Genomic DNA, 12750 nt, shown 5'->3' with positions numbered 1-12750 from the left:
GCACTGCGCTTGGCTGAAACACCTGTATTTTGGAGCTGCCAAAAAAGAAACTGTTTGTATGCGGCTTTATTAACTCAATGATATATATTGTTTGATATGTTACTCATATTAATGCCAAAATAACATGCAAAAGAGGCAAGCCCCCCCCCCCAAAAAAAAACAACAGGTGGGGCTCTGCCCTGAATGACGGGTCGCCACTGGATAGGCTAGGGGTGGGAAGGACTGATTCTAGCTCAGTGACTTTCAACGTGGCACAATCATTGAATGCCATTTTTCCAACAAGTCAGTTTGTGAAATTTCTGCCCTGCTAGAGCTTACCCGGTCAACTGTGCGTGCCCTCACTAATGCTGTTGTGGCTGAATGGAAGCAAGTCCCTGCAGAAATGTCCCAACATGTAGTGGAAAGCCTTCCCAGAAGAGTGGAGGCTGTTATAGCAGCAAAAGGGGGGGCAACTCCATATTAATGCCCATGATTTTGGAATGAGATGTTCGACGAGCAGATGTCCACATACTTTTGGTCATGTAGTGCATTTCACGGACGAGCAACTTCAGTCTTCGGGGGCTGGAGAGGTGTCTCACTTTTTCCCCATCCTTAGCAAACACAGCATATTAAACAAATTACATTCTAAACTGAAGATCATGATTAGTTTCAGTTTGAAGTTGTATTAGTCGTATGTATGGGATACGCGTGGTATACATCGTCCAACTAAATATTTACTTGCAGGTAAGTAACGTCACACCAGGGTAAGCCTACACGAAACACAGCCCTTATTTTAAGTGTTTCTAAAATCCCTTATGGGAAAAATGAATGGTAGAAAAACTATTGGAACCATTTCCCTGTTTGACCACTAGGTTTTATGGGTATTATAACATCTCCACTGTGGGGCTCTATAGAGATTTTTATTTGTTGATTATTGGAGTCAGGGGTGTTAGCTGGGGCTGAGGCAAAAGTATGACACCAATCAGGCCCTCGAGGACTGGAGTTGCCCATCAATTACATATTTAGATCCGTGTGTAAAAATAATCACATTTACTTCTGGAAAATATGTAGCTATATAGGAAAAATCCCTGAATGATTCTAGTATGCAAAGAAAAGCAAAGGCTAGCTTTTTCAAACAGAAATTTGCATCCTATAGCACAAACTCCAAAAAGTTCTGGGACAATGTAAAGTCCATGGAGAATAAGAGCACCTCCTCCCAGCTGCCCACTGCACTGAGGCTAGGAAACACTGTCACCACCGATAAATCTACGATAATCGAGAATTTCAATAAGCATTTTCAACAAGCGGCTGGCCATGCTTTCCACCTGGTTACCCCTACCCCGGTCAACAGCTCTGCACCCCCCACAGCAACTTACCCAAGCCTCCCCCACTTCTCCTTCACCCAAATCCAGATAGCTCATGTTCTGAAAGAGCTGCAGAATTGGGACCCCTACAAATCAGCTGGGCTAGACAATCTGGACCCTCTCTTTCTAAAATGATCCACCGCAATTGTTGCAACCCTTATAACTAACTTGTTCAACCGCTCTTTCGTATCATCTGAGATCCCTAAAGATTGGAAAGCTGCCACGATCATCCCCCTCTTCAAAGGGGGAGACACTCTAGACCCAAACTGTTACAGACCTATATCTATCCTACCCTGCCTTTCTAAAGTCTTCGAAAGCCAAGTTAACAAACAGATCACCGACCATTTCAAATCCCACCGTACCTTCTCCGCTATGCAATCTGGTTTTCGAGCTGGTCATGGGTGCACCTCAGCCACGCTCAAGGTCCTAAACGATATCGTAACCGCCATCGATAAAAGACAATACTGTGCAGCCGTCTCCATCGACCTGACTTAGAATATGTGGACAACTACAAATACCTAGTTGTCTGGTTAGACTGTAAACTCTCCTTCCAGACTCACATTAAGCATCTCTAATCCAAAATGTAATCTAGAATCGGCTTCCTATTTCGTAACAAAGCCTCCTTCACTCATGTTGCCAAACATACTATCGTAAAACTGACTATCCTACCGATCCTTGACTTCGGCGATGTCATTTACAAAATAGCCTCCAAACACTCTACTTAGCAAATTGGATGTAGTCCATCACAGTGCCATCCGTTTTGTCACCAAAGCCCCATATACCACCCACCACTGCGACCTCTATGCTCTCGTTGGCTGGCCCTCGCTTCATATTCGTCGCCAAACCCACTGGCTCCAGGTCATCTATAAGTCTTTGCTAGGTAAATCCCCGCTTTATCTCAGCTCACTGGTCACCATAGCAGCATCCACCCGTAGCACGCGCTCCAGCAGGTATATTTCACTGGTCATTCACAAAGCCAACTCCCCCTTTGGACGCCTTCCCTTCCAGTTCTCTGCTGCCAATGACTGGAACGAATTGCAAAAATCACTGAAGCTGGAGACTTATATCACCCTCACTAACTTTAAGCACCAGCTGTCAGAGCAGCTTACCGATCATTGCACCTGTACACAGCCCATCTGTAAATGACATCGCTGAAGACAACCCAACTACCTCATCCCCATTTTTTTCCCCTCCTTTGCACCCCAGTATCTCTACTTGCATATTAATTTACTGCACATCTATCACTCCAGTGTTAATGCTAAATTGTAATTATTTCGTCACTATGGCCTATTTATTGCCTTACCTCCCTAATATTACAACATTTGCACACACTGCATATAGATTTTTCTATTGTGTTATTGACTGTATATGTGTTTGTTTATCCCATGTGTAGCTTTGTGTTTGTGTCACACTGCTTTGCTTTATCTTGGCCAGGTCGCAGTTGTAAATGAGAACTTGTTCTCAACTGGCCTACCTGGTTAAATAAAAGGTGAAATACAATGAACATACCTGACAAGCAACCTCACTCACAGTAGAGCAGAAAACACATTTATTTATAAATATTATCCTAACATTCAGCGTCTGACAGATGTCATGACGCTAGCCCTCTAGCAGAGATGTGACCCCCCCCCCCCCTCCTGTTAGGAGGGGGCAGTGTTATGACTTTGCAACAGCTCCATCAATTTCTGGAAGAGGCCCTCTTCTCCCTTGCAACATGGAGTGTCACAGTAAGACAAAGGGACTCTCCCGCCAAATACTCCTACCTCCCCGAATTGGAGAATTAAACATTTTTCCTAATTTAGAGAATGTGGAAACGGTCAGTGGAGAAGCCAGCTACGGCCCGGTCTGTTTTGTTTCATGTTTGTGAGCTCATGAAAGACAACACAGTCACATTACCCTAACTCTGTTTAGACAGGTTCCTCAGTTATGAGGCTTGCATCTGAATGTGGGATAAAATGTCTAACGAAGTATAAGAATACTTTTCTAAAGATAATGTGATTTAGTCTTCTAAAATGAAAATCTTTGTTTTATGGTAACTTGTGCCCAGTCAGTAGCCACACCCAAGTGAATAGACATTGGTTGGAAATGATGAACCAACCCCTTTTCCACTCTAGAATAAAAGCTCCTGTGACGAAAAGTCACCTCAGTTCCAAATACCATGAGGTCCTCATGTTTAAAAAGGGCTAATTGTAATTTCCACCCTACAGGCCAGAACACATGAGAGCTTGCTCCACACTTGAAATGGTATGAACTCTGAACTATTGATCACTCAAGAAATGAGTCCTAGATTACAGCCTAACAGACTGCAGCTGGAAAGGTAGCAAATCTAGTAAGAATATTGACAGACGCAGAAAATCACAACATCTCACTCCACAACGACCCGGAAGAATCTACAAAAGGACAATGGCAACATCAACTGGGCAAACCAGAGCCTCACACCACTAGCTCAACTATCGAAGCCAGTTTCACATATATACAATGCATTACCTTTCTCCGAACGAGCGATCGTTAGTGGCATAGGTATTTGTGAGAATAGCTTCCCATGTCTGATAGAGACCCATTCCTTAGTCTTCCTTCTGAACCCCCCCCCCCTAACCCTCTGAATCTATCATGTTATAACCAAACTGTTTTTGTTTAGTCCACTAGGGATGGTATTTACTGTATAATGTTATTATGTATTGTATATTCTAAATGTTTAATTAGTTAGTAAATAAATAATTGAGCCAATTTGTGTATGGATGATTCATAGTAAAGGCTGGGTTTGTGCAGATAACCAAGAATTTTACGACTTTCAGATGAGACTGATATTATGTAAAGAATAATTAATTACTGATTGACAAAAGATCATGTATTTAAAAAAAAAGGATTTAACCTTTATTTAACTAGGCAAGTCAGTTAAGAACAAATTCTTATTTACAATGACGGCCTAGGAACAGTGGGTTAACTGCCTTGTTCAGGGGCAGAACGACAGATTTTTACATTTTCAGCTCAGGGATTCGATCTAGCAACCTTTTGGTTACTGGACTAACACTAACCACTAGGTTACCTGCCACCATTTAAGAATGGATTTGGGAGATAGCCGCTCAATATAAACGAACTCTTCCGTGGTGCCCCAGGTTATTAACGAGTTAATTGTTGCATCGTTTAATTCAATCACGTAATCAATCAAACGTTAGGTAATCAATTTGATAAAATAGCTTGGCATCACATTAAAGAAAGTCAGAGACTACACTGGAGTGCATGAAATCAAACTATTTGATATAATGGTCTCTGATTTTAAGATCCAACATGGAAATTATTGCACATTTTATAACATGATTTAAAGGGATATCAAAAATACATTAGTCAAATTAAAGTGTTGATTTCCATGACACCTATTAAGCACACAACCAAAACAAGTGTCCAATTCTTGACTCACATTGCAATTTGATCATACAAAACTATTGTTCAAAGACAATAAAAAAAGTTGAATTGCCGCTTTCACCAAAGTAATCACATTTAAAGCCAGTGATATACATTGCCCCATTTTCAATACAAAGAACCCACAGTGGACTGCTTGAAGGACACCAAATTCAGTAGCCTTGAGCTTGCTAACAGAAAAAGAAAACAGGGAGAATATTAGCTACAGATAGTATGCCAGATAATGTGATATAACCTATTATAACAGTCTTTGGTTACTGGACCCCAAAAATCTTTGGTTATATCACATTATCTGGCGTACAATCTGTAGCTAGGATAATATATGCAATGACATACAGTGAGGCGTGATAAGAAAAAGGCAAGCTTGAACTCAAGGGAAATGTGCCAGGTTTAGGAAGGAGGTGATATTGGTTGGTCAAAGCCGAGGGCCTTGAACCACAACTAGATTTTGAGTAGCAAAGAAGATGTAATGGTAAAGATATCGCACCCACCCAACTGGGTTTCAGACAGGAGAGATAAACCGAGTGCCACTTCCCGTGTGGATTCTAATTTATATCCAACAACTTTGATGGGTGGATATAAATGGCATGTTATGGAAGGGTCCAGAAACTTTTTTGCTATTTCACTTGTTTTTGAGAAACTTACCCCAACCAGCAATTCACTTCCTCGTTGTGCAGTATGGTGGCACTGAAAAAACATGGAACAAATCTCCAAAAACATCCAAATACTTAAAAACGGAAAAGCTCTCAGTATAGTGATGCAGTTCTTTAAATGTTGTACACATGAAATTGTCTCAGCAACGTTATATTCTATTTTGGATAAGTTCCTCAAAAACAAGTGAAATCGCAAAAACAAATTCTGGACCCTTCTAACATGCCATTTATATATTTTTTATTTTTAGATTTGGTTAAAAAATATATATAACTTCTTCAATAGACTATTTTTGGCACTATCCTCCGAGTTCATACGAAGGAGGGAATTGGACATGTGTACTACCAAATAACAGATGCATTCATAGTATGTATTATGCAATATGGCAGCAGTACATGCCAATACATCCACAGTCATGAAGAGATGAACAGTAATAACCCCTTAATAGCTTAGGTTCCAGTACATGGACATCATTTGAACTTGAAACAATAAATAATTATAAAATAAGGCAGCTCCAACAGGGAAGCTGAAAAACAGATTCATTTAAAATGTTAAAATATAGCTTAACCATAAGGCCATAACGTGACAATGGTGAATTCTGAGAGATTAAAACTCCATAAACACTATGTTGACTATACAACTGGATCAAATCTCTGAACATCGATAGTCCATGTCGCTATTCACATAATAATAAGGAATTCCCCTCAACCATGCCCACAAATCAGGGAAAACAAAAACTTATTTCCCATTGACCCCCAGTGTAAAAGAGCCAACTTTGTCGTCAATTCTTTGGTAAACAGAAATAACAAAACATGGCGAAAAGCTGCTGCTGTTGTTCAATGGACATGTAACTAGGTCAAAAGTCACAACCAGCGGTTCCAAATGCTCCCACATAGGGAAATAGAGCCTGCGAGAAGAGCCCTGTGGCTTCAGGCTATTCTCGGCGTGAGAGATGTGGGGACCTGGTGTCGAAGTAGGCTACACGTAGCTATGTGTGTGGAAAACATTTAATCATAGGTAAGACATTTAACTTGTTTAGTATAGTCCGTTTGTAACGACATTCAATACTTTTTTTTTTTTTTTGTGTTGTTGGTCTTGGCTAGCTTAATGTTCCGGTCGGTAGCACTCACTCGGCTGCTAGCACCATCGTGAAAAGGGAGGGAAGCCCTACAATATTTGTTTTTTCTAAGTAGTGAGAACGCAAGCAATGTTGAAACAACAAGAAAGTTGCATTTGAAAAATGTTTTGGCTGTGAACCAATGGGGTAACTTAGGTAACTACAGGTTGTTTTCCCCACAAGCGGCAGGGCCGCAACGTTTTATCTAATACCGACTGGGTCTATAACGTTAGTGACAAAACATCAAACACTGTGACATCAACAAATTCCGGCTTGTTAGTGCTCACGCGGGAGACTGGATGACAGGGAAAAAAAAGCAGTGACAAAACAAAAACTGTTAGTGAAAAGAACCTTAAGAAATAGCATTTCAGTCTTTCGGAAATTATGGCACAAGCACTTATCGTCAACTATATATTAAATGCAATATCTGCACTTTCAGTAATCAAATGTAATTCACCAAACTGACAAATCAATTTCATACATCTTCCTAACCAACTGTCATTGTTACACTAGCAGTGACATGTTGAACTTAGGTGATGAATATGGTCCGGTATAAGAGTGAGTAGATGAAGGGAGGGCAGCGCCACAAAACTGTTCCATTATTCCTGTTGTGGCTGTGTGATTTGATCACAACTAAAAAACATAACCAAAACAATCTTGAACATTCCGACTGAACAAAACAGAGGCGAGACCTCCTGCTGTTCAAAAAAATGGATCAGTCACTCTCTCCATTTTTCCTGTGAGGCAAACAGTCCGAGTTTGAGAACATTCCAGCCTCTTCCTCATCGAGACACACACCTCCAAGCCTGAGAGTGGTCTCTCCCTGCTTACAACCATCCAGTTGTCTTAGATCTGCGAAGGGATATCAACGAAGAGGCACAAGTAGGGGCTAGAGAGGAGTTTGGTATTAGGCCAGAGAAGGGTAGGGGAGATGAGAGGTGTTCAGATTTCTTCAGTCTATCTTGTACCTGTGGTGAGTGTGCTTTCCCATACCTAGAGGAGGGCGGGACTAGCCTACAAGGGACGATTAAAAGGTCCAATCACACCCTGACTCTACAGGAAGTGACATTATCAGCCAGTATGCAGATGTCTGGACCGGAGTGGAGTTTCAAGAGGTCTGTATGACAGAACCCTTCACTCTCTCCCTCCGCCTTCCTCCCATTCAGTTGTTCCTCTCCTCCCTCAGAAAGTGGAGCCGTCACAAACTATGTTCTGGTCTCGGCCGGGGAACAGCTCCATCTGCCAGTAAAGCGGGTCAGCGTACACTGGCAGGGTCAAAGCACAAAGGTCACAATGAGGTCAAACTAAATGCAAATTTGTATAGGTCTAAATCAGGCTTTGGTTACAGCCTAGCACAAACACACGATTCAAATCATTAATAATGGTCACAGTATACTTACAATATTACACAGTAATTACACAGTATACTTGCAGTGTGTGTGTGTTCTTCTCACCCATATCTCCAGGTCCCAGCCAGAGGTTGAAGGAGCTGCAGTGTTTCTGACAGTGGTGGACAGGGAGCACTCTAACCGTGGGCAGGCCCTCTCCTACCACCAGCCAGCCCTGCACTCGCACCCCCTGAAACACAAACACACAATACCACTGTAACAGCACACAGCTTCGGAAAGCATTCAGAACCCTTGACTTTTTCAACATTTTGTTACGTTACAGCCTTATTCTAAAATTGATTAAATAATTTGCTAATAAAAACAAAACAAAAACTGAAATCACATTTACATAACTATTCAGACCCTTTTCTCAATGCTTTGTTGAAACACTTTTGGCAGTCATTACAGAATTGAGTCTTCTTGGGTATGACGCTACAAGCTTGGCACACCTGTATTTGGGGAGTTCCTCCCATTCTTCTCTGCAGATCCTCTCTAGCTCTGTCAGATTGGATGGGGAGCGTTGCTGCACAGCTATTCAGGTTTCTCCAGAGATGTTCGATCGGGTTCAAGTCCTGGCTCTGGCTGGGCCACTCAAGGACATTCAGAGACTTGTCCCATAGCCACTCCTGCGTTGTCTGGGTTGTGTGCTTAGGGTCGTTGTCCTGTTGGAAGTTAGAACCTCAGACTGGGATGAAGGTTTGAGTGCTCTGGAGCAGGTTTTCATCAAGGAGCTCTCTGTACTTTGCTCTGTTCATCTTTGCCTCGATCCTGACAAGTCCCCAAGTCCCTGTTTCTGAAAAACATCACAGCATGATGCTGCCACCTCCATGCTTCACCGTAGGGATGGTGCCATGTTTCCGCCAAACGTGATGCTTGGCATTCAGGCCAAATAGTTCAATCTTGGTTTAATCAGACCAGAGAATCTTGTTTCTCATGGTCAGAGTCCTTTAGGTACCTTTTAGCAAACTCCAACCGGGCTGTCATGGGTCTTTTACTGAGGAGCGGCTTCCGTCTGGCCACTCTACCATAAAGGCCTGATTGGTGGAGTGCTGCAGAGATGGTTGTCCTTCTGGAAGGTTCTCCCATCTCCACAGAGGAACTCTGGAGCTCTGTCAGTGTCCACATGGTTCTTGGTCACCTCCCTGACAAAGGCCCTTCTCCCCCCCGATTGCTCAGTTTGGCCTGGCGGCCAGCTCTAAGAGTCTTGGTGGTTCCAAACTTCCCCAGATCTGTGCCTTCAAACAATCCTGTCTTGAAGCTCTACGTAGCATTTCTTTGACCTCATGTCTTGGTTTTTGCTCTGACATGCACTGTCAACTGTGGAACCTTATATAGACAGGTGTGCGCCTTTCCAAATCATGTCCAATCATTTGAATTTACCACAGGTGGACTCCAAGTTGTAGAAACATCAAGGATGCTCAATTTGGAAACAGGATGCACCTGAGCTCAATTTCGAGCCTCATAGTAAAAGGTCTAGTGTAAATAAGGTACCTGCATTTTTTTATACATTTGCAAAAAAAATCTAAAAAACGATTTTCGCTTTGACATTATGGGGTATTGTTTGTAGATTGCAGAGGATTTTTTGTATTTTTAATCCATTTTAGAATAAAACTAACATAACAGTATGTGGAAAAAGTCAAGGGGTCGAAAATACTTTCCCGAAGTCACTGTACATGCTTGTCTATTTGGACTTCATTAGAGGCCAGACTCACTCTGCTCTGAGAGTTGGCACTATGCGTGACCAGGCAACGCTGCAACGTTGTTCCGGTGCTGTCCAGTAGGGGACATAGCTCAGCCTTGGGGAACAGCCACCTTAACACCTTCTCTCTGGCCACAGATGTAAACCTCCTAGAGAAAGGAGGGGAGGACTGACAAATGCATCCTTATTTTCTTCCTTCCTTGAGACCTGTTTACTAAATGACTAAGTCATGCTCATTCGTATGCATATGTGGGTGTGGTTGGGTTTCTCTGTGTGTGCATATCTGCACGCAAGTGTGTGTGTGTGTGTGTATCTATATCAAATCAAATTTTATTTGTCACATGCGCCAAATACAACAGGCCTTACAGTGAAATGCTTACTCACAAGCCCTTAACCAACAATGCGGTTTTAAGACAAATACCTACAAAAAAAAATAATAAAAGTAACATATAATTAAAGAGCAGCATATATGCGTTAGTGTGTGCATCCATATGTGTTAGTGTGTGTGTGTACCAGAGCAGGGTGAAGTTTGCTGGGCCCTGTGGAAAACCCTCGTCATGTGACAGTAGGTTGTCTTTCTCCACTAGTATACTCATGGAGCCGGAGTGCGCCGAGTAGAGCTCCTCTAGCTGCTGCCTCTGCATGCGCAGATACTCCCCACCCTGCATAAAGACAGAGGACATACGTCAGGCACGGGGCAGAAAAGACTACCGACGTTAGCTAAATGAACGAGCACAATATTTATATGCTGTGGTGGACCTGTAAACAATAAGCAGACTGAACACTCACTTTCAGGTACGGTGCTGTTTTTCCAGTCTAACTAAGATTTTCAGTCTAACAAAAAAACTCTTCCTTTCAGTGATATTGTTGTTTTTTCTGTTGAACTAAAACGTATATTTGAGTAAATTTGTATGGTGTTAGTGTTTCAAGTTTTATTAGCCAAACAGTATGTACGGGACAGGCATAGTATACATCGTCCAACGAAATGCTTCCTTGAAATGCTTACTTGCAGTGGTGGTCGTACCTTAAGCAGCACAGGCTGTGGCCCCCTGCGCATGGCCGCAGACTCTCTGAGGATCTCGGGGACCTCCAGCACAGAGGAGACCTCTGCACAGCCAGAACAGTTGACCAGGCCCTGCTGCAGAGCCCCCACACTCCACCACTCATGGAAACCTACAGGAGAGAGACAGTCCGGGAGCTGTTATTACACACACACACTGGCTAGGAACAAAGATCCATCTATAGTGAACAACTAAGAATAGTGTCTAACAGAGGTCTTTTCCCCTCTGGAACTGTACCTTGCAGGTTGTACTTCTTGGCGATGGGCAGAGCTAGTAGTCTGACGTGACTGAGGGGGGAGGACCAGTTGTGTCCCCCCGTGTACATCACACCTAGCTGGGGCCGAGTCTGGGGGTAGGTGAAGGCCAGCACCACCACCAACAGAAAGCCTACCGCTACCACAAACTACAGCAAGGAGACATGAGGACAAGTGAGAGGATGGTTGATCAACGCAGAGATTGACATTAAGGGTTGCCTTATTGCCGGGGCAAGTGACCTGAGTAGTCCTGCAAGTTGAGCCTGCTCTGAGGTTTCCTCATTGGGCAGGTGATTTTTGGACTGATAACCAAAATGCTAAGAATTCCAGTAGTCTGTTCTTTCTGGGTCCTCCCGTGAGTAGGTGAATAGCTACATTTTCAGGCAAGTGATCATAATCTTCCGGCAACCAAAAAAAAAAATACTCCTGACTTGCCCAACGGGCGAGTGCCTTTCAAACCTTAATGTCAATCCCTGCAATCTGCTTTTGATATGTTGACTGGGATAGGATTAGCTGATGGACATCGAAAGTCCCATTGCTTGATGTATGATCTGTTGTGTGTGTGTGCACATCTTACCTTGATAGTGGCTCGAAGGATGGGGAACTGTGGCGGGTCTCGTCGAGGCTCGTTGGTCTCCAGGACTTGTTTGATAAACTTCTCGATCTCCCTCTCCGACATGCCATAGCGATACCCCGACTGGCGGAGGATATCGATGCTCTCTGACAGCTTGTCGTAGATGCAAGGCTCACTCAGTGTGGTGCCCATGACAAACGTGGTCCAACTGAATCTAGTCAACAGTTATTTTAGAAGGGGCAGCGTCTCTAAGTCTTCGGTTTGTTGCTGTGTAACTCATATTCCCTCGGAGGTTGGGGAAAAAAACTGCACTTCCAAAGCCCCAGACAGAAGTTACACAAACAATCCAGATGATATGGTGGAACTTGGCCTTGGACTGTGGTCAAAAACATACACCTTGTCAATGTCAACACAAGCGTTCAGAGGCCCACGTGAACTGTAAGCAATATGTGGTCGTTATTTGCACATTACAATAATATCAACAAATTGAGAGGTTGAAAACGTTGGGACAACATCTAAGCAGGCAGAGACATATGTCCTTAACATAAAACTACAATGTACAGAACGCGTCAACCAAGTTCAATTCGATGACAATCTAATTTTTTTAAATGTATTTAACCTTTATTTAAACTAGGCAAGTCAGTTAAGGACACATTCTTATTTACAATGACGGCCTACCCTGGGCAAACCCTAACGCCGCAGGGCCAATTGTGCGCCACCCTATGGGAATCCCAATCACGGTCAATTGTGATACAGCCAGAAATCGACCCAGGGTCTGTAGTGACGCTTCTAGCACTGAGATGCAGTGCCTTACACCGCTGCGCCACTCGGGAGCCCCAGTGAATCCAGTTATCGTTTTACCTTTATCATGCAGTGACTGTCAGTGGCAGCAGAGGGGTAAACAAATAAAGCTAGCTAAGTGGCTAGAGTCAGATATTTAAGAAAATGAGTCTGCTTGGGTTACTAGCTAGCTAACAGGTGTAGCTATATTTCATAAGATCAAGTAAACATCACATGTCAAACAGTGACCACGAACTCACCGTAATTAAGGGTTAATTTGTAACTACAGATCTACTATGTCTTGTTCATATTTAGCTTCGTGTCGACCGACCAACCTTTTCCCACTTTTCTTGGTGCTTGAGAATTTGCGATGTCACTTGACTTCCCTGTTTTACGGATTAAAGTTGAGTGTCAACATCAGATTCGAGTAGCAAAACTCAAGATGGATGTTTAAATATAATAT

General features: G+C 42.9%; 1 protein-coding gene across 3 annotated transcripts; it reads right to left on the bottom strand.

The window, feature by feature from the left end:
* Window positions 1-4467: 4467 nt before the first annotated feature.
* Window positions 4468-12673, bottom strand: LOC115208138 (bombesin receptor-activated protein C6orf89 homolog). 3 transcript variants are annotated; one of them, XM_029775974.1, is made up of 8 exons: window positions 12548-12673; window positions 11511-11883; window positions 10917-11082; window positions 10625-10791; window positions 10132-10280; window positions 9632-9767; window positions 7986-8109; window positions 4468-7796 (listed from the first exon to the last, which is right to left on the bottom strand). In XM_029775974.1, exons 2-8 carry the CDS (start codon window positions 11697-11699, stop codon window positions 7714-7716), a joined length of 1014 nt encoding a protein of 337 aa, XP_029631834.1. In that variant the 5' UTR covers window positions 11700-11883; window positions 12548-12673; the 3' UTR covers window positions 4468-7713. The 3 variants fall into 3 exon arrangements, with proteins under 3 accessions (XP_029631834.1, XP_029631836.1, XP_029631835.1); XM_029775976.1 differs by having other exon boundaries at window positions 10643-10791; XM_029775975.1 differs by lacking the exon at window positions 12548-12673 and having other exon boundaries at window positions 11511-12518.
* Between the last annotated feature and the right edge of the window lie 77 nt (window positions 12674-12750).

Source organism: Salmo trutta, chromosome 14, assembly GCF_901001165.1.
Source record: "Salmo trutta chromosome 14, fSalTru1.1, whole genome shotgun sequence".
Lineage (NCBI taxonomy): Eukaryota > Metazoa > Chordata > Actinopteri > Salmoniformes > Salmonidae > Salmo > Salmo trutta.
This window is presented reverse-complemented; position numbering and strand designations above follow the sequence as displayed.